At 38.6% G+C, this 22,445-nt stretch overlaps 1 protein-coding gene across 1 annotated transcript in view; it reads right to left on the bottom strand.

Annotated features, from left to right (window-relative positions):
* Positions 1-22,445, bottom strand: part of BAZ1B (bromodomain adjacent to zinc finger domain 1B) — a 72,517-nt gene that overhangs the window by 21,671 nt on the left and 28,401 nt on the right. The window contains exons 6-11 of the mRNA XM_029945724.1: positions 20,067-20,188; positions 17,058-17,255; positions 6,990-8,691; positions 3,721-3,859; positions 3,101-3,231; positions 452-557 (exon numbers count right to left, since the gene is read on the bottom strand). Coding sequence (XP_029801584.1) covers positions 452-557; positions 3,101-3,231; positions 3,721-3,859; positions 6,990-8,691; positions 17,058-17,255; positions 20,067-20,188 — 2,398 coding nt within the window. The remainder of the gene's footprint in view (positions 1-451; positions 558-3,100; positions 3,232-3,720; positions 3,860-6,989; positions 8,692-17,057; positions 17,256-20,066; positions 20,189-22,445) is intronic.

Genomic DNA, 22,445 nt, shown 5'->3' with positions numbered 1-22,445 from the left:
TGCAATGTAAGATCTATCACAGAACATACACAGTTACTTTATAAGGGGAAAGAAAACTCCAAAGCTTAAAAAAAATATATTCTTATCAAAAAAAATCATGTTTGCTTTTAAAGCAATGAGTTTACATATTCAAGAAATCAAAGTCATATAAAATGACTTTAATAATCGCTGGTATCACCATATTAAAGTGAGAGTGTATGAGTGTGTGCACACAGGTGCGTGAGCATGGAAGGAACAGACAAAGAGTGAATGAGAATCTGAAGCAGGCTCCACACGGGACAGTGCAGAGCCCGACACAGGGCTCAATTTCCCATGATTCAACTGTAAGATCATAACCTGAGCCAAAATCAAGTCAGATGCTCAACTGACTGAGCCACCCAGGTGTCCCTAAATTATTTTCTGAACACGAAAAAAGAAAAAACTAGAGCAACCAAATGAATGCTCACATTACCATAGATTCTGTCCTTGTTTGGGTACGGTGGTCTCCACAGCGACTTCTGTTGCTGGGCCAGGGTGTGTGTTCATGCTTACATTTTTGCCTAGGTTTGCTTTCTTATCTAAAAAGAAAGAATTAAAACATTTGGTTGAATATAGTAAATATCCAATTCCTAGTTTCAAACCTCAGAGGGACACAGTGCCAAAGCCACCAATTAATAACAGATGCTGCCTATTAAATCCATCCAACGTACAGCAGGTGCTGGTTCCTCTTACGTACAGCACATCATTTGAGATAACTGCTCTCCATGCAGCTGGACAGCTGCACAGTTCAAAGTTCAGTGCGGCAACTTAGAATGCAATGGGAGCACTGAATAACTATACTAAAACAAATACATTTACTCCTTGTGCATCTGTAGTGAAGTAGAGACAACTGAAACATATAAAACTAAACTTGGGGCGCCTGGGTGGCTCAGTCAGTTAAGCCTCTGACTTCGGCTCAGGTCAGATCTCACGTTCGTTGGTTCGAGCCCGTCAGGCTCTGTGCTGACAGCTAGCTCAGAGCCTGGAGCCTGCTTCTGGTTCTGTGTCCTTCTCTCTCTGCCCCTCCCCCTCTCATGCTCTGTCTCTCTCTGGAGCAAAAATAAATAAAACATTAAAAAAAATTTAAAAAAATAAATAAATAAAAATAAAACTAAACTTACCCCTGGAGGCTTCAAATGTCAAACACAATTAACTTTTTTGTAAGCCAGCTGCTATCTATCATTAGGACATGAATACAGACAGATCTTAAGACAATCTCTGAGGCCTCGCCTAAAACTCTCATGGCTTCTGTCCCTTACTCCCATTCTGCCCCCTTTACCTGCGACATTTTCCCTGCAGTACAAACAAATGACCCTGCAGTCTTTTGAGCCAGGTGACTTTGAAGTGACCTTGCCATGTCTGAATGAGGGAATATGAAGCAACAACATCTGCCAGGATGTGCTGGAAGTGAAGGGACCGATGTCCATCTTCTCTAGAGAGCTAGAACTTCCGAAACCTGATTTCTAAGGACAGCCATTAAGCTTTTGAAAAACCTAATAACATCAGTCCCTTCTCCCACTGGAAACTCTCCAAGTCTGAAAATCCAGACTTCACATTTACTGCGCTCAAACAGAAATGCTCTCATGTGGGTATTTACAAAGTCTACTAAAACTAGACTTTTCTAAGTACTACAATCTAACACTTAATATAACACACAATATGAAAATGCCTTAACTGTGAAATGTTGAGCTATATATATATATATATTAATTTTCTTACTTAACAATTTTGTGAGTTTTAAGTTTGGGTTAGGAGTTTCTCTAAAATGAAGGAAAACTGCCTTTAAAAGAAATCTCTCTGGGTGCCTGGGTGGCTCAAGTCAGTTAAGCATCTGACTTTGGCTCAGGTCATGATCTCACGGTTTGTGGGTTCGAGCCCTGCATCGGGCTCTGTGCTGACAGCTAGCTCAGAGCCTGGAGCCTGTCTTTGGATTGTGTCTCCCTCTCTCCCTCTCTCTCTCTCTCTCTCTCTCCCTCTGTCCATCCCCTGCTCATGCTGCCCTTCTCTCTCTCTCTCTCTCAAAAATAAATAAAACATTAAAAAAAATCTCTCAAAGAAACATAATGATCTAATATTCGAAAAGTAATTTTCATTAGGTCATAGAAAGTAGAGCTCGTAGGAAGCCTGCAGATCATTTAACCCACGCCTCCTCGAGAGGGAGCCAGGCTGCCTCCCAGGGGCCCCGTGGCAATGTCTAGAGGCATATTTGGTTGTCCCTACTGCATCTAGTCCACTAAGGCCAGGGATGCTGTTAAATACCCTACAAGGCACAGGACAGTCCCCCACTACAAAGAAGTATCTGACCCAAAATGTCAATAATGCGGAAGCTGAGAAAACCTGACCAACCTATTTGTTTTTTTTTTTTTATTAAAACTTTTATCTTTTAATTTCTTTCTTGAAATATTATACATATTATACATATTATATATGTAAATATTGTTATATGTATTATGTATTCAACATATACCTCAAGGAAAAAAGTACTCTTGTGTATTTATTTTACAAACTGAACACACCCATGTAACTAGAACCCAGATCAAGAAAAAGAACATCAGTATCCCTTTATGACTCTTTCTCCATCACTTATTTTTAGTTAAGTGTTTTGTTGTGTTTCCTCTCACTAAAATTTTAGTTAAATGACATCAAGGACCTTATCTGCCTTGCTTGTTATCTTGTAGGAAAACACAAAACATTGGCTGGCACACATGAGATGCTCTGTAAGTACTGAATAAACTTTGGAAGACATGTAACTGCCTTCCTAGCCTCTTCACCTCAATTCCAGCCATTAAGGTACCTACAAGAGACTTTCAAGGAACAGTTTGAAGACTACTTGTATATAATCTACTACCCCAAAATCCTAATATTTAAGCTCTTTCTCTCTGCACACTATACCTGGAACAAAAATTGGTAATCATATGTGAGTTTCCTTCCTTCTCCCATGCATTTCACATTCTCCCACCCCACTCAAATATATCTACCGAAGAAGACAATAAAATCTTGCAAATGGAAAAAGTGACAGAGGAAAGAGTCCTTATTAATGACCCTACTCAAGCATGGTTAAAGAACTGGTAGATATACATACTTCGGGGACAGTAATCCTCATCAGAATGGTCTGCACGATCTCTGCGGTGATAGAATCGGTAGTCGATGCTGTCATGTACCCAGCCTTTCTCGATGAACAATCCTGGAACCTCATCCGAGAAGAGCCAGTATCTATAAATCACAACCATATATTAATAAGATAACAAAAGATTATGATCACCAGATTGTTGGGGAAGATGATTACACAGTAACACTGAACATTGGGACAGATACAAATAATAAAGTGAGGCACAGAATACCAAAATTTGTGAAATTTGAGATTTGCTTCATAGCTATAATTTTTATAACTTCTAATATTTCTCTTTAGGTTCCACACAATGTATACATGTAAAATATATCACGATTTTTAATTAACTCTATTTGAATTACATTTCACCAATCACAATAATTTAAGCTTCTTATCTTTGAGAACAGGGTCATGTCTTATTTAACTTTGTAACTCTAGCATGTAGCAGAGAAAATATTCAATGTGTGATGAGCAATTGTTTCCGAAATCCATAAATAGGAAAGCCGGTCTATTCTTAGTACATTAGACAGTTTCATAACTAGGAATGATATAACGGCCCTAGAAGAGGACAAAACTGAAGCTTAATAACTTACCTGTTATGGTTTCGATCTGTACCAATAGGAGTCCTGCGCATGACCAGCTTTGCCTTGGCAATTCCTTCCTGAAAAGCCTTCTCCGCAGCTGCTTTGTGCTTTCGTATTCGTTCTTCCTCAGCTTCGCGTTCCAGTTTCACTGGTACAGTTAAAAAGAATCAACTAGATTTTTTTTCCCCTAATAAATTCCATTCTTACAAATTAAGTAACATATAGAGTAGAAAGTATAAAGTAGATTTTCTATCAAACCTTATTAGTTTCCTTCTCCTAATTCTGACCTGTTATAAATAAGAAGTGATATATGGTAAGGCTGGTTCCCCTATGTCCTTTGAATTCTGGTGATGCCATAACCATAAACTCAATGCAAAATCCTTTCTCTCTAAAATGTAACTTATTAATGTTAATAATCAAACTAGACTAACTCTATTAATAATTTTAAATGGAACATTAAAACAGTCCCTAAAGGGAATTAATTGATCCTCAAAACTATAAGAATGAATAAAAACAGAATAGTTATTTTGAAAACATTTTAGTCCTGAGGAATTTGATTATTCAGCTCATTAGCCTTGGTGACAAGCAAAAAGAACTGAGAAATCAAGGGCAGGCAAGCACTTGTGGATAATAATCATCACTGCATGCTGAATACCATTTGGGGGTTATTTAGCAAGTTACTACTGTTACAGATGAAAAAAAGTTTTACTCAAATTATTTCTCATCATTCATTATATGGGTTTATTTCATCCAGCCAGAAATTTTTCTCAACAAGAGCAGCTCAGTAATCATGTCTTTTATGTTTTTCTATAACTGTCACAAATTTTGAAACTGTAAGTATACAGTGCTATTTACAAGGCCAGAATTTGTAACACTGATCTTCTAATAACGACAGCCTCTACAATAGCATGAGAATATGGAAAATACATCAATCTACAGACATTACTTTAAACAAGACAAATCTCAGTTATTTAAAACCCATATGATACTTGTTACCTTTAAGCAAAGTTCGCTCTCCTGAATGGAGCTGTATGTTTGCAACAAGGATTACCGTAGATATCAGTACAAAGGGATTTATATCTAGAATATATAAATATCTCTTACAACTCTAAAAGACAATCCAATTTGAAAGTGGACAAAAACTGAAATATTCCTCCAAAGAAACACAAATGACCAACAGGTACATATGGAGATGACTGACATTAGTCATTGAGGAAATGCATATCAAAACCACAAAATGACATACTAATTCACAACCACTAGAATCAAGTAGTCATTTCATAACAAGCGTTGCTAATACAGAAAAATCAGAATTCTTGTACACTACTGGTGCATTTGTATGTAAAATTGTGCAGCCACTTTGGAAATAGTCTGGCAATTCCCCCCAAACAGTTGAGGATAGCGACCATATGACCCAGCAATTCCATTCTGGTATATATGCCTAAGAGACACGAAAACGTCCACAAAAAAACTTATACACTAATTCTTATAGCGGTGGTTTTCATAGTAGCCAAAAGGTGGAAATGAAACAAACGGCCATCAACTAATGAATGGATAAACAAAATGTGGTATCTTCACACAATGGAATATCACTCAGCATAGAAAGAAATGAAGAACTGACACCTGCCACAACATGAAAGAACTTAGCTGAAAGAAACCAGACACAAAAGACCATGCATTTATGATAGGATTCCATTTATAATGTCAGGAAATGCAAGTCTGGATGAACAGAGTTATGATAGCCAAAGAGCATATAGGATTTCTTTCTGAGATGAGTATGTCCTAAAATTATGATTAAAGTGCACATATTTGTGAAGTATATTTAAAAAACAATGGTAGGGGGGTGGCAGGATGGCTCAGTTGGTTAAGTGTCTGATTCTTGATTTCAGCTCAGGTCATGATCTGTTTATGAGTTTGAGCCCCACGTTGGGCTCTGTGCTGACAATGCAGAGCCTGTTTGGGATTCTCTCTCTCCTCCTCTCTAACCCTCCCCTAAAACTCATACTCTCTCTCTCAAGATAAACTTTTTAAGTTTATTAAGTTTATTTAAAAAAAAAAAAAAAACACTCAGGATGCCTGGGTGGCTCAGTTGGTTAACATCCGACTTCAGTTCAGGTCATGATCTCACAGTTCAGAAGTTCGAGCCTCATGTCCAGTTCTCTGCTGACAGCTCAGACAGAACCTGGTGCCTGCTTCAGATTCTGTGTCCACCCCCCACTCTACCCCTACCCCTCCCCTGCTCACATGCTCTCTCAAAAAATAAAACATTAATAAAAAAATTAAAAACAACTATGAGTTATTCACTTAATGGACCACTTGTATATATGGTATGTGAACTATTTAATAAAGCTGTTTACAAAAACGTTCAGGTGCGCCTGGTGCCTCAGTTGGTTAAGCATGTGACTTCGGCTCAGATCATGATCTCATGGTTCAGGAGTTCAAGCCCCGCAATGGGCTCACTACTGTCAGTGCAGTGCCTGTTTCAGATCTCTGTCCCCCTCTCTCTCTACCCCTCCCAGCTCATAAACATGCATGCTCTCTTTCTCTCTCAAAATAATAAACATTTTAAAAAAAGGTTCAGGGGTGCATAGGTGGCTCAATCGGTTGAGTGTCTGACTTCAGATCAGGTCATGATCTCATGGTTTGTGGGTTCGAGCCCCACATCGGAGTCTGTGCTGACAGCTAGCTCAGAGCCTGGAGCCTGTTTTTGAATTCTGTACCTCCCCCTCTCTCTGACCCCCACCCTGCTCACGCTGTCTCTGTCTCTCAAACATAAATAAAAACATTAAAATTTTCAAAAACAGTTCAGATTTGATGGTGTTATCAAAGCCCAAATTTTTACATTCTTACACCTTAACGTGTGAAAGATTAATACCTGAGTTGGGAACTGTGCTGAGGGCTCCAAAAACCTTGTCATTCAATTGTTATTAACAACTGTAATAAGCGTGAGGGAACTGAGGCGTGAATAAGTAACTTGCCGAAAGGAATAGACCTAAGTCAGAGGTAAGGTTTGAAACCAGCCCAGCAATTCCCAAGTTATGGGTTATTTCCACTATGCCCATTTGTGATTTTGGTCCCTTACTATATCAAGAAAAGATATCAATGTCACACTGATCTCAAGCCATCCCTAACTGCAGAATGCCAGGCTGAACACTCCTGCCAGAATACTGCCTAAGTGGGGTGTGGGTTACTGCACACGGAAACAACCAAACAGTTGTGATGAGGAGAGACTGTACCATTACCTTGGCAATGCCCTTCCTTCTACTACCTTTCTTTACCTTTCATTTCTCTCTCCTGGATCTCTCGCTCCTTCTTGGCCTGGATGGCAAGCAGCCGCCTGCTCTTCACCGCGCTAATCATGTCTTCAGCTCCCACGTCTACTTGGGGCTCAAACTTCACAGCCTCTTTTTTCCTATCAGGTTTGCCCAGCCCATTCTCCTCTTTTCCATTTTCCTTGTTTCTGGCTTCCATTTCCTTCCTTTTCTGTTTCTCTGCTCTCTTCTTATCATTCTCTTCCTTCAGCACAGCAAGCCGTTCTTTCCACAGCTCTGCAGACATCTGCTGTCTGGTTTCCATGTGGTCCTGCACTGAGTACGTCATGAGGATGCGGTGGCAGAGGGCTGTCAAAATCTGGAGCTTCTCTTCCGACGTCAGTTCAAAAAACTCCGAGGTCTCCAGCTTCTCTAGGAACTCATCTTGTACTTCATTATCCTCAAATGGTGCTGAATCTTTATTGTCGTCCGTGTCTGAGCCCTCACTTTCTTCCTGAACGTCAGATTTGCGCAAGCAGAGCCGCACCAGCTCTGAAACAGAATGTAGAGTCAGAGGGATTTCTGACAGCTTCATTCCCAATTCACCATAGTCTTCTGCTATTTCATCTTGTAATAAGGTCTGTAAGAGGATGACCAATACTCTATTCAGGTATAAAAAGCCACCTTTTTCTGCACTCAAGGCTTCCATGAGGGACACAGCAGTAATAGGATACTGAGCATCTGGTAAGAGTAGCCCAGAGTAACAGCTCAAGAACTCCACCACCATGGCCACGTCCCCAAAGAGTGTGTTGGGCAGCCCTTCGGGGGTATCCACCAACCTAAACGCTGGAAGGCTTTTGCCAGTTAACTCTTGGTCCTCGTACCTCTTCTGCTTTTCTAGTTTCTCAAGCATTTCTTTCTCTCTCCTCTCCTTGGCTTTCTCCTTCAACTTTTCTTTCAGCTCCTCTCGTTTCTTTTTCAAATATTCTTTGCGTTGCTCTTCAGACATAGAGGCCCACCGCTTTTTGTGCTCTAGAAGCTCAAAGCGTTTTTGAACAATACTTCGCAGTTCTTCTGGCAGACGAGCTCTATCTTCACTTGAGAGCAGACGAGCTGTTTTGGAGATAACACAGGACAGAGCACTCTTCTTGTCCTCCCTGTCTTTGTTTTCTTTGTAGTAGGCAATAAGGTGTAGGGCAGCAGGAGGCAGATGTTTATGGGGTTTACTAGAGGACCTGGGTGTACTCCCAGAATTCCGTGGGGCTCGTGTCATCTTCTGAGTCCCTTTGGCCATATCCAACAAAGTCATCTGCTTCATTTTGGTTTTAGGGGTTTTCAAGCCCTTTTTTGGAGATTTGGAATTACCTGTGGATTTCTGTCCATTAAGGATGCCTTTGCTTCTGCCCTTTACTTTCAAAGGTTTGTCACTGTGCTTCCCTGATTTCTTGGCAGGTGGGCCTTTCTTAGGAATGTGAAAGTTGGCATGTAGCTTACTGGGTGACATCATCTTCATCACTTCTTCCAGATGTTCTTCTGGAGACCTGGAATTCTTTGAGTTCTTCACTTTGAGCGGTGAGCCATTCAAGGATTTCTTCAAGTGGACATGACACCATAACTTGGGATTTAGTGGTGAACTCAGAGAAGAGTTGTCAGTCTTGGATTTTTTTGAAGGCTTCCTATCTGGGGATCCAGTATTCTTCCTCTTAGCAGAAGGGTTGAGAGTCATATACTAGAATTTAAGAACAAGAGCAAAATTAATTTTAAAAACTAATTTAAAGAAGCAACATTTATGCATCATAAAGGCTCTCTTCCGCAGTTATCTGGGTAAACATACCTATTCATTTCTGTTCACAGACACTGTGTCCCTAAACAAAGACATGAATGTTAGCTAATATTTTGGCCATATCAATACAAAACTGACACTTAGACTTAAAAACCTTGGGGCACCTGGGTGGCTCAGTTGGTTAAGCGTCCGACTTCAGCTCAGGTCACGGTCTCCTGGTTCATGGGTTCAAGCCCCCATCAGGTTCTGTGCTGACAGCTAACTCAGAACCTGGAGCCTATCTTCGGATTCTCTATCTCCCTCTCTCTCTGGCCCTTCCCTGCTCACACGCACTCTCTCTCTCTCAAAAACAAATAAAACATTTAAAAAAACATTTTTAAAAAATCTATACTCTTAAAATTAGATATTTTTGCTATGTAACTATATAACGTATTCTGTTTCTATACAGTGCAATTCTTAAATATTTTCATGAAGTCTGTGAACTCTCTCCCCAAAAGGAACATACAATAATTATGCATTCCATTTCAGAATCCATCTGTGGATCCCAGATTGAGATACCTGATTTAGATAACGGCAACATCTAAGGAGTTAATAAAGTATTACTCCGGATTTCCTATCCTTTAAACCTCTGTTCTGACTAGAAATATTCTATGCATTTAATTAGAAAGTATTTAAGTACTTTCATGTAAAAGCAGAAGCCTATTTTCTTATTTACAGTACCACATCAAAATCATTGCTCATAAAGAGGGAGCCCTCCTGCCCCTGGGCCTGATTCCTCAAACTCCCCTTTGTTCTGTCCCCACACATCAAGAACTCATTCCCATGAATACATAACTAACTATAAGCCCTCTATATTCTCAATCTCATACAATCCCCTCACATCCTTCAAATTCACTCCCTCTAGTAGCCCAACTCTGCAGTTCTTTAGTCCCCTAGGACCTTAAATCCATTAGTTATATCACACTTCCCCATGCTCGCTTCCTTATCCTTCTATATCCACATTAAATTCCAGGGAGATGCCATAATCAGTCTTGCATGAACCTCTGGTTCCCTGGCCTCTCCTGCTCTACTATACCTAGTTCCCTGGCCCGTGCATGGTCAGCTGACACACGCACGGAATAAAGATACAAAGACGGTGTGTGGTCTCACTTTAAATTCAGAACCAGTTACCTCAAATGCATCCCGAATACCACCCTGTAACAACTTAATATATTCCTGTAGTCCATTCACTTCCCTCTCCCCTGGACACACATCTCCTGTCTCCTCAAACCTCCACCATATCCCCTTCATAAAGAATTAATTAATAGGTTAGAACTCAGTCAATCTGTCATAATACCATGGTTTCTGTTTAAAGGTGTATTAAAAAAAAACTGCTGATTTTCAAACCTTAAAGAGTAATTACAAAGAAAAAAGCAGCGAAATTGCAAATCAAATGAAATAATAACCAAGCAAAGTAAAAATAGAGCTAATTTCAAAAAAATTCTAATGACTAGAAGAAAGATTAGAAAACCTCTACAACATTTGATTTCCCTTACCAAAAGCAACTAAGCACAGAGGACACTCAGAGACCTGAGCCTAACTCAAAATTTCTGAGCAGGAAGGACGAACTTGACAAAAGCTACATGTGGGGAGCAGCCTGGCGGCATTGGTAACACAAACCCACAGGAGAGGGGACAGCATACGAGGCAGCAGCTGAATGCTATGAACCCCTTTAAATAGCCGAGAAGGAAGTGCTACAAGGACGACACCCCAGAGATGACAGAAAAGAACACCCATGCTCCTGGCAGGAGTAAACAGGTATGGTAAAATTTAATAGGCTGTACTACAACACCAAGTAAGAGTTAAACATTACAGAGATAATCACCAGAGAAACAAACTCACAGAACCAAGGCAGCACAAGTAGGAGAAATATGGTCTGCAATGAATGAGTGGGCTATGCCTAACTTTAGCCTGCTTTCGGCTAAGTCCTCAACTTTAAAGATTTTATTTTTGAGGCACCTGAGTGGTTCAGCCAGTTAAGCGTCTAACTTCAGCTCAGGTCACGATCTCATAGCCTGTGAGTTCGAGCCCCACATTGGGCTCTGTGCTGACAGCTCAGAACCTGGAGCCTGCTTTGGATTCTATGTCTCCCTCTCTCTGCCCCTCCCCTGCTCGTTCTGTCTCCCTCTCTCTCTCAAAAATAAATAACATTAAAAAACATTAAAAAAGAAAAGAAATTTCTCTCCCCTTAAAAAAATAAAGATTTCATTTTTTTAAGTAATCTCTACACCCAACATGGGGCTTAAACTCACAACCCCGAGATCAAGAGTCACATGCTCTACTGACTGAGCCAGTCAGGTGCCCCCAAGTCTCTAACTTTTGCTTTTTACAGACTACAGGCAATTACAGAGTATTGTTCCTCTAGTGGGCTGTTTGTGTTGCCTGACTAAAACTAAAAGTTTTGTTCCCCAATCATCATCCTCCATTATTAGCTGACAAAGAGGTTTCTTAGTTTATGGAACATAAACAGAACCTATCTATAACTCGGGATACTTTCTCCAGAAGCAGAATTTCCCAGTCCTAGTTCCCCTAGAACTAGATTTCAAAATGTTAACGAGAAGGCAAAGATAACTTATGTGAGACTCCACTCTCCGCACAGATAGTAATAGTAGCAATACTCCAAAGAGAATAGTATTTCAGACACCACGCTACAAATCCATACTAAGGCCCAAAACTACTCGGGCAGCAATTAAAGACAAATGTGTGCCTTCTAAACGTTAAACATCCTCTTCAACCTGCCTTGGGAAAATCTTCTGAGTAGACATAACAGATTGGTACTTTTTCTAATGCTGAGGATAACAGGCTATATTTAAAGCCATTCTAAAATGAAATTTTTCACTAAAAAGGAAACTAGTATGACACTATGGTTCACTTTTACCATTTCAAATAGATCTCTTTTAACAGGGTCTATTATAATTGGGCCACTGCTTAATTTACTGATTAGTTTTCTATTTAAAAAGTCAAATTTTCATAAGGTTTTGTAAATTTCTTCTATTTAGAAGCATTATATTAAGCAGAAATGATGTTAAGAGCTGGGATGGCTTCACCATGAGAGGGTCCAGCAACCCATTTTTCTTTATAAGGTGTGGTTTTTTTGCCAAATCACACCATATAATGTTTCTTAAAAATGAAAAAAATTAACTCACCCAACCCCCTCCCAACAGGCCAGCTCCCCGCGTGAGCAGTCCTTCAGTAAGTGGAGCGTCTCAGCATAGGGCATGCTGGGCAGTCACAGCCACATGGGAGCCGGCATGGCTGGACTCAGGGGGATCTGAAAAAGTATAAAACCACTTATATGCTAAGGGTCTCCCTATCCCCCGTTCAGCATAAGTAATCTACCAGAGTAGGAAACAGGGAGGGAGAAAAGAATGGACACCCAGAATAGGAGAATTACAAATTTTAGGCAAAAGCCCTTCCTAAGTGCTAAACAGGAACAAAATATTGATAGTATCTCACAATGTGAAAGCCTTTAAAAAAAAAAGTGTATACAATTCTATACCTGCTCCCTGTCAACTGAAACAAACCACCATCCCAAACAAGAAAATCTAATAAATAAGATAAAAATGAAGAAACTTTATTTATAGCAGCTCACTCAGATGCTAGATTTAACTTAATAGTAAGCAGCAAGAGCCCTGCACCGGAAAACTCCGGCCATCTGGATTCTGACACTGGCTTCTCTCTACACTCACCCCAGGAGCTATGGTAGGAGCTCCAAGGCAGCACTCACACAGTGGGCTCGCCTCAATCTCCAGATGTCTCATCAGCAAATGTGCAAAACAGGTTACCATAAAAATAGTTTTCAGTATTGCTGAAGTTAACTTGATTTTTTAAAGTGCTTCTGGTCTAGTCTCTAACTCAAACAGAAAATCCCAAAAGTAAGTTTATATAAAGAGAAACTTTAAAACCATGAACATTTACTTGAAACATTAATTAGGAGAGATAAGAAACATCTTTAGAAATATATAATTAATGTCATTAAGTAATGAGACAAAATTAAATTATATCATGTACCTTTTGATATAACTCACTAAGAAGAACACAACATCAATTCTGTGGTATTTCTACCAAAAATCCATAACATGAATATAATTCTACGGAAATAACCCAGAATTGAGAAGCATTATACAAAAACACTGGCTTGTATTCTTAAAAAATGTCAAGTTTCTAAAAAAAAAAAAAAAAAAAAAAAAAGCTCAGAGACTGCTCCAGATCAGAGACCTCAGTCTCCTAACAAGTCACAAAACAAGGAAACATAATACATGATATTACATTGGTGCCTATTAAAACCAAAAATTTTTTAGCTAAAAGGACAGTATTGGGACAATTTTCAAAACTTGCATAAGAACTGCAGATAACCACATTGTTTCAATGTTAATTTGATTTTGATAACTGTATTATAGTTATGTTAGGAAATAGCCTTGCTGGGTTGCCTGCGTGATTCAGTAGGTTAAACATCCAACTTCGGTTCAGGTCATGATCTCACAGTTTGTGAGTTAAAGTCCCGCGTCAGGCTCTGTGCTGACAGCTCAGAGCCTGGAGCCTGCTTCAGAGTCTGTGTTTCTCTCTCTCTGCCCCTGCACCACTTGCGCGTGCGCGTGCTCGCTCACTCTCTCTCCCTCTCAAAAATAAATAAAAACATTAAAAAACAAAGAAAATAGCCTTGTCTTTAGGAAGCACATATTCAAGTGAAAGGATACTCTCATTGGCTCAGAAAAAAAAGTGTGTGTGTGTGTGTAAAAGCAAGAATATAATAAAACAAATGTGGTAAATGTTAACATGTGAGGAATTCACTTAAAGGTATATGGAAATTCTTCACAGTATTCTGACTACTTTTCTGTATGAAATTATTTCAAACTGTTTTTTAAGTATATTAAGTGTATTTTTAAGTGTATTAAAAACCCTATTACATCAGTCCAAATTATGTCAGGTTTCCAAATGTCTTAAATAATAGTATTTAAGGGCGCCTGGGTGGCTCAGTCAGTTGAGCATCCGGCTTCGGCTCAGGTCATGATCTCATGGTTCATGGGTTCGAGCTCCGCATCGAGCTCTGTGCAGATAGCTAGCTCAGAGCCTGGAGCCTGCTTCAGATTCTGTGTCTCCCTCTCTCTCTCTGACCCTTCCCTGCTCATGCTCTCTCTGTCTCTCAAAAATAAATAAAAAACATTAAAAAAAAAAAAGTAGTATTTAGCTGGGGTACATGGAGGTTCAGTTAGTTAAGCATCCGACTCTTGATTTCAGCTCAGGTCATGATCTCACAGTACCTGAGTTCAAGCCCAGAGCCTGCTTGGGACTCTGTCTCTCTCTCTCTCAAAAATAAACAAACATCAAAAAAAAGAAAAAGAAAAAGAAAAAAAAGAAAGAAAGAAGAAGTTACATCTTAATCCAAAAGCTTCCCTACTATGGGGCACCTGGATAGCTCAGTGAGTTAAGCATCCAAATTCAGCTCAGGTCATGATCTCACAGTTCATGGGTTTGAGCCCTGCGTCAAGCTGTGTGCTGACAGCTTGGAGCCTGCTTCGGATTCTGTGTCTCCCTCTCTCTCTATGCCCTGCCCCTCCTGCCTGTGCTCTCTCTCTCAAAAATAAACATGAAAAAAAAAATTTTAAGCAAAAGCTTCATACTAGGATATGCAAGTCTAAAACAAGAGAGAGTAACAAAACACTAGAGTTGCAATGTTATTACCAAAGGGCAATGAGCCAAGATGGCAGATTCCACGTTAGATGACAGGGATCACACAAATACATAAATGTCTTGTAAGTCACTCCCCCAACTCATTATCCCTAAACTGAACTGTCCACTGCACTTTTTTCAATGAATGGTACTTCTTAAAGAGATGAATTCATAAGCCACACACCTATTATGCCTATGCTAAATATCACAGAATATAAAATGAGTAAGATAGTTCTTTTATTCAAGTAATTTATGCTCTAGCGTTTATAAGACCACAGACACACCCTCATTATCACAATAGGCCCTATTTGGCTCACACTCCAAAATTCCGTATCTCTAAATAACTCTCCTCTCTCACACCTAAATTCTCCCTACTGGTCTTTTCCTCAAACTACAGCTCAGAACTTGCTTCCTCCCTCCAGGTCACCTCTCTCCACAGTAGCTGTAATCGGCAGCCTAACAGAATATGAAGTTCTACAAAAACCAGAGAGAAGACAAAGAGAGAAAAACAATTTTTCAAGCTATTACTTTTGGGATAAGCAGATCATATGTGATCAACTTGAATCCTCAAGGCATTATTTAAAATTTCCTCAGATGAAGAAAGAAAATCCAAAGCATTGTTTTATGGTCTACTTATCTTGTCTTACTATATTTTGTCCTGGCTGAGATGCTGTTAAGTTCCTTAAGAAAACTACAAACAGGAAAAACACAACTTATATGCAAAACTTGGGAGACAAAATCAGCGACGTGTCAAATAGTACTGGGGAATAAAAATTACTGTGTAGACTGGTATTTTACAGGACTCTCAATTTCTCTAAGCATAATCACTGATTTCATGCTGCACTTTGGTCTAAACAAGCTTACACTTCCTAGTCTCCATCTTAATTACAGCCAGGTTACAATTAAGTTAGCATTTTAAGCCCTCATTAGAAAATCTGAGACTAGCTGATTTCTTCATAAATTCCTGGAATTCTAGTCTCTGGCTCCTACAGAAAGTGTGGATCAGCTTTTTTGTTCTAATTAGCCCAAAAGACCTATTACCCATAAATAATACTTAGCTTTTCTTCTTTTTTTTAACTTAGTCTTTCTTTCATGTAATTCACATACTAAAAGTAAATACATAAAAAACAGCTCAAAGACTTAAAAACAGGAAAACATTTCAGGACTCAAAATGATCCAAGTGTCTAACACCTCATTCAGAGACAATTTTATATAGGATTTTGATACAGTAATGATAGTAATCTTATGTAATAGCCAATGAAAGCCATATTGTAATTCCAAAACTCTACAGCATGCAATTAAAACTTCCCCTCAGTAAATAAAATTTATCCTGATCTAGAAAAAGCCAAATAATTTCTAATTTTTCTTTTCATGTAAATAATAAAAATTTAAAGAGCACAGGAAGAAAATGCTTGATCATGCTGGAATGATCGTGCTGGTCTGGAATAAGAAAACATGGTAAATATTAAACTATGGTTGGAGAAATCAAATTCTTTCTCAATATAATTTTGTCATGAAAATCAATCTAAAATAATTGAGGTAATTTCATTGTATGACTCAAAATGTGCTTAGTTTTTCAAAATTGAAAGGAAGGGGGATGGGGAATCAGTTTTAAATGCATCAGCAGCCCTCTGCCAGTCCCATCCTGGCCCAAAGACCAAGATGAAATATCAGTATGCAAATCAGTAAAGTTGTCAACAAAAGACACAAATACTCTCAAAACTTACATTAAAAAAATCTTATTGGAGGGGCACCTGGGTGGCTCATTAGGTCTGAGCATCCAACTTCAGCTCAGATCATGATCTCAAGAGTCTGTGAGTGTGAGCCCCACATCGGGCTCTCTGCTGTCAGCACAGAGCCTTTTTCAGATTCTTTGTCTCCCCCTCTCTCTGCCATACCCTGCTTGCACGCACATGCATGTTCTCTCTCAAAAATAAACATTAAAAAATCTTATTGGAGAAACCATGAGATGGTAAAGACAATCTGGAATCTGAGACCAATGTCTTGGCTTTTGTCGTTTTAGTTTCTGTTGGTTCTAATTACACTAGCCACAGCTTCTGCATCTGGAAAATAAAATTATGTGTATACATATAATACACACACACCTGACATGACTTTATAAGAAATGTTCTGAAGATCAAATGAGCTGATTAAAGAAGAAAAAAACACACATTCTCAAAAGGGAAATGCTAGGTTTTCTACTAATCTGCCATACAAAGTAATACTCATTCCAAGTCTTTTTCAAGGTTGCTGGTGTGTCTGATTATCTTATTTGATATATGAAATCAGTTTTCACTCTTAGGAATTAATTTGTGAAAATGTTTCTCCTATTTATATCATACCTCATTCCAAGAAGAATCTGAGGCCAAAAAAAAAAAAAAAAAAAGCATGTGTGTATGTTTTTAATTATACAAGCAAAGTAAAAAATAAACTAGGGGAGATTTTAGTATCAGCCCCACATCATCATCTACAAAGAACATATGGATATCAAAATTCCTGAATCCACTCATTATCTGATGTTAAGAGCTCAAAATCTAATCTAAGAAAACAAACTCATTTAATAGCATTCCGTCTTGCTCTTGAAAAATTAACAGTGACCTTACCTTGTATGGATCAAGTAAAAAGTCATTGAACTTGCTAGGCAGGGAATATTTCTTCACCAATTCGTCTTCTACCACCCATGGTGCATTTTCACCAGTACCAGCCCGTAACGCGTTATGCCGTATAAAGTATCGAAGTATCTCCTTATTTGGTGGGCGTTCTGTACGAATCAAGCTGTCTGCTGGCACATTACTGATGATCTAGGTTAACAAATAGAAATAACTTACCACTGGGGAAAAAGCAATTAACCACTGAGAACAAAGATTTATGTTCTTTCCAGAAAAATCGTAATTCTCTCTATAAAACAGGGCTATAAACTAGATGAAAGAAAAAAAATTTTCATAGACAGAATGTTAAATTAAACACATCCCTAGGCAATTTATCTGTATGTATCAAAGTCTTAAATATGTGCATATCATGCACACTGAACCAGCAATTCCTTTTTTTAAGAATTTAGAAGTAAACGGGGGCGCCTGGGTGGCTCAGTCGGTTGAGCCTCCAACTTCAGCCCAGGTCACGATCTCACGTTGGTGGGTTCGAGCCCCGCGTCAGGCTCTGTGCTGACAGCTCAGAGCCTGGAGCCTGTTTCCAATTCTGTGTCTCTCTCTCTCTCTCTCCCCTTGCCCACTCATGCTCCTGTCTCTCTCTATCTCAAAAATAAATAAAACATTAAAAAAAAAAAAAGAATTTAGAAGTAAATGGACAGTCATCAACAGCTAATAAAAAGAAGGGAAAAAAAAAAGAAGGGAAAACTACATACAGGTCCATCAGTAAAGGATTCATTTTTTTAATTAAAATATATCCATATAATGAATGAATGTGACCATTATATGCATCTAATATATACATGCATACAATTATGTATCATATATTACAGATAATATACACAACCATAGGGGGGAAATGTTTCTCAATCAGGACAAATTTATCAGAATCATCTAGGGTACAGATTCTTAGCACCCAAACTTACTGAATGAGAAGAATCTCTGGCAGTAGAGCTTAGGAATCTACATTTTTTAATAAAATCCCCTGATGACTAGCATATACACTACAACCTGAAAATACTGTTTTGGAAAAAAAATTAATGACATCACAGATGTTTACCATGTAGTAAATGAAGTAAGTATGTTACAAAATACTATGTGTAGAATATTCTTTTTTCTCTGAAGATTTTAAGTAACCTCTACACCCAACTTGGCGCTGGCTCAAACTCATAACCCCAAGATCAAGAGTCACATGCTCTACCAACTGAGCCAGCCAGGTGCCCATACTCCTATTCTCAAAGTCACTTACAAGTCGGCGCATCTGGGTGGCTCAGGTCCTGATCCCAGGGTTATGGGATGGAGCCCCGTGTTGGGCTCCCTGCTGAACATGGAGGCTGCTTAAGATTCTTTTTCCTCTCTCCATCTGCCCTTCGCCCCTACCCCCACGTTCTCTCTATAAAACAAACAAGCTAACCACCACTAACCACATCTATATTCACCAATTATCATCTCTGAGCACAGGATTAGAAATATCTTTTATCCTTATTTGTATATTCTATCTTCCTCAATTTGCTATATGTGAACAAAGCAATTTACATTTACACTCATCAGTAAGAATACAAATGATAATCCGGGAAGTGGATGAGACTCCCTAGTAATAATATTTTAACTAGCCACCCTGCTGAACATAAAGAAATTTAGTGAAAAATGGTATTTAACACCCAATTTTCAAATATAAAGAAATTCTAACAATCTAGCCATGTCTTCACATGAACTATAAAACAAATGGAGTCAAAATGCTGGGGGCACCCAGATGACTCAGTCGGAGGAGCATGTGACTCTTGATCTCAGGGTTGTTAAGTTCGAGCCCCACATTGGGTGTAGAAAGTACTTAAAATTTAAATCTTAAAAAAAAAAGTCAAAATAGAATAAGACTTATCAACTTTTTGAGGTGGGAAAAAAAAAAAACTCTCTGAAGAGGCAAGAGAACTGGGTTATAATCCTTCCCACACTCATTTACTAAATTAGGAACTTTGACAGAATTCTTCAACTTCCTAGCCCTATAAACAGTTGAACAGGAAGACAAAAGTACGGTTGCCTTCCATACCCAGCAGCCCATCTTGCCTCTTTCTAATTACAAGATTTTACACATACAGGTAAACAAGTACCTAAAACTAATATGCCATATTTCATGGACTCTAAGACGCTATTAATGAAAAAACACAGTGTTTTATACACCACTAGGGAAAAAATTCTTGCCAATTCACTTTAAGCTATATCCTGGATCTGGACATATTTAAAAAATACAAACCTTAGAATCAATAAAACTTAGCACTAAGTTATTTTAAGGGTATTTACTTCTTTTAGATTATTAGCTTTCTGAGTTTATTACAAATTGCTTTATTTTTAACTGGGAAGAGCTATTTCTTGGAGAAAGTTTGTAACTGCTGGGAACCAATTCTTATTTTTCAAACAGAGTTTGAAGTTCAAATGCAAATTATTCTTAGACCCTAATAATTGCTATTAAAACAACAGGGGCGCCTGGGTGGCTCAGTCGGTTAAGCATCCGACTTCAGCACGGGTCATGATCTCACGGTTCGTGGGTTCAAGCCCCGCGTCAGACTCTGTGCTGACAGCTAGCTCAGAGCCTGGAGCTGCTTCAGATTCTGTGTCTCCCTCTCTCTCTGACCCTCCCCTGTCTCTTGCACTGTCTCTCTTTCTCAAAAACAAAACAAAAATCATAAAAAATAAAGTAAAAAATACAATAAAAATCATATAAAATAAATTAAAAATAAATTTAAAAATCATAAAAAATAAAATAAAACAGTATGCTATCTCCTAGGGGAGAAAAGTACAATTTAACTTATGGTCATAATCACAAAGCCTACAAAAGCCTAGAATTTACTGTAGAAACACATTCATTTACATTTCTCTGCAGCACATTTTCTCCGAGAATACGGGCCCTATGATACTTTTCGAAATACCATTTTGTACATGTAAGAAGTTTACTATAAAGTGTCAACTAACCTTATCTTCATTTTGTAATTTCACATCATATTTGTGAGGCAGAAATTTTGGTGGAGCCCATTTCCTTTCTCCTTTTTTTAATGAAGTAGGGAGTTTTCGTGGAGATCTACGAGCTCTGTCATCTAGTCAAATCAATAGAAAATTAGTGAAAAAAATAAGTCTTTAATTTTATCCATTCATTTATTAATAATCTTATTGACTACCTACTCTGCACCAGACACTGAAGGATGGGACACAAAGATGAATCATAAAGTCCTTACCTCAAGCAGATCAAGCCTGTGAGAGTCTACAAACCTTTTAATACAATGTAGTTAAAATACCTTAACAGAGATTGGTATAAAAAAAATACTAGGACAGCAGAGAGAAGCAATGTCTAACTTGTTGTGGAAGACAGACAAAGGAGAGGAAAGACTAAGCAGTAAAATGAATATGATCCAGGCTATAGTAAAAACATCAGACTAAAGAGATAAATAGCAGCCAAATTATAAACAACACTGTATACCTTTTTAAACATTTTTTTCAATGTTTATTTTTGAAAGAGAGGCAATGTCCGAGTAGGGGAAGGACAGAGAGGGGAGAACGAGAATCTGTAGCACGCTCTGCGCTGACAGCAGAGAGCTCAATGTGGGGCCCGAACTCATAAACTGTGAGATCATGACCTGAACCAAAGTTGGACACTTAACTAACTGAGCCACCTAGGCACCACCATTTATTATTTTTGTTAAAGTAAGCTCCATGTCCAGTGTCCAATGTGGGGCTTGAACTCACAACCCTAAGATCAAGAGTCACATGCTCTATCAACTGAGCCCAGCCAGGTACCCTAACAACGTATACCATTTAGAAACTGGAATTTGTCTCCTGGGCACTAGGGAAAGAATGGATTTCTCGTCTAATTAGATATACATTGTGAAAGATTACCAGTCTGAAAAAACTGAGAAAGAAAATAACACTTTCATCAGTTAGAAAACAAGTAAAATGGCAGGATAAGATTGAAGATCAAGAAATCACAAGATGCAATACTAAACATCTGAATTACTGTAACTAGAACGGAGACTAAAAAAGTCAAGAAGTATTTAGAAGACAAGACTTGGTAACTACCTAGCTGTGGAAATGCTAATGGTTTTCAAGTTTTCTGCCTTAGGGACAAGGAGATGATAGTGTCATTAACTAAGAGAATGCTGGAAGACTAGCAGCATTCTTGTTGACATCCCTTGGGAAGACAGCATAAGGAGTAAGATGATCAATTTAGCTTTACAGGTGTTCAATTTGAACTCCTCGGACAGGCATGTGAAGACTAGGTCTAAAATGAAGGAGTTAAGCTAATGTGGGCCTGGGAATCATCAACCTGCATGCAGATTAAAAACTTAAACTGTGAGCAGGAATGAAATAAACAGTACACTTCTGCAGAAAAGTAAAAAGGCAGCAGAGATGCCTGGGTGGCTCAGTAGGTCAAGTGGCCAACTCTTATTTTCGGGTCAGGTCATGATCTCACAGTTCATGAGTTCAAGCCCCACATCAAGCCCCTCACTGATAGTGCAGAGTCTGCTTTGGAGTCTCTCTCCCACTCTTTCTCTGTCCCTTTCGCAATCACATGCATATACTCTCTCTCAAAATAAATAAACTTAAAAATTTTTAAAGGCTTGTGCAAGCAGCTCTTCCTGCCAACAGGCCCTGTCCCTGTGTGTTATTAAAATCACCTTTTTGCATCCCACAAAAAAAGAAGGGGAAGCAGCATAAAATCCTATGAAAAATAATTTAATAAAAAAAGGAGGTTAAAAAAAGGAGGGGTGTGGCTTGCTCAGTTGGAAGAATATGTGACTCTGGATCTCAGGGTCATGAGTTCAAGTCCCATATTGCATGCAGAAATTACTAAAAGCAAACAACAGACAAGCAGTTGGGAAATCTGAGACTATGGTACTAAATAAGCTGATCTTTCATGAGAGTGACCAACAGTGTTAAATGGAACAGAAAAGTAAAAAAACAAAGAAGAAAATCAGTGAATTTTGCAATTAGAGGGTCACCTATAACCTTATTAGGAATAGTTTTAGGAATAAAGAGGTGGAAATCACACTATAACAGTGTAAGGAATAAACTGATGGTCAGAGACAACACTCTCAAGAATCTTACGCTGAATGAGTAAGGCAGAAAAAGAACAACAGGATCAAGGGAGAATAGTCTTTGTTTTTAGAAAACAGGACTTTATTTAAAAGAACCATTAGAAAGAGGGTTTAAAACACTCTATATGAGAGTAATAAAAGTTTACTCATTCCTTGAAAAACTAGGAGGGAATGGAATTCAAAGCACAAGTATCTTGGCCAATTGGAAAGACCACTCCCTTGTAAGATAGAGGAAGAATACAGGAATTCCTACCAGAGAGGT

The sequence above is a fragment of the Suricata suricatta genome, chromosome 8, assembly GCF_006229205.1.
Source record: "Suricata suricatta isolate VVHF042 chromosome 8, meerkat_22Aug2017_6uvM2_HiC, whole genome shotgun sequence".
Classification (NCBI taxonomy): Eukaryota; Metazoa; Chordata; class Mammalia; order Carnivora; family Herpestidae; genus Suricata; species Suricata suricatta.
The sequence above is the reverse complement of the archived record's forward strand: the minus strand, read 5'-3'. Positions and strand labels throughout refer to the sequence as shown.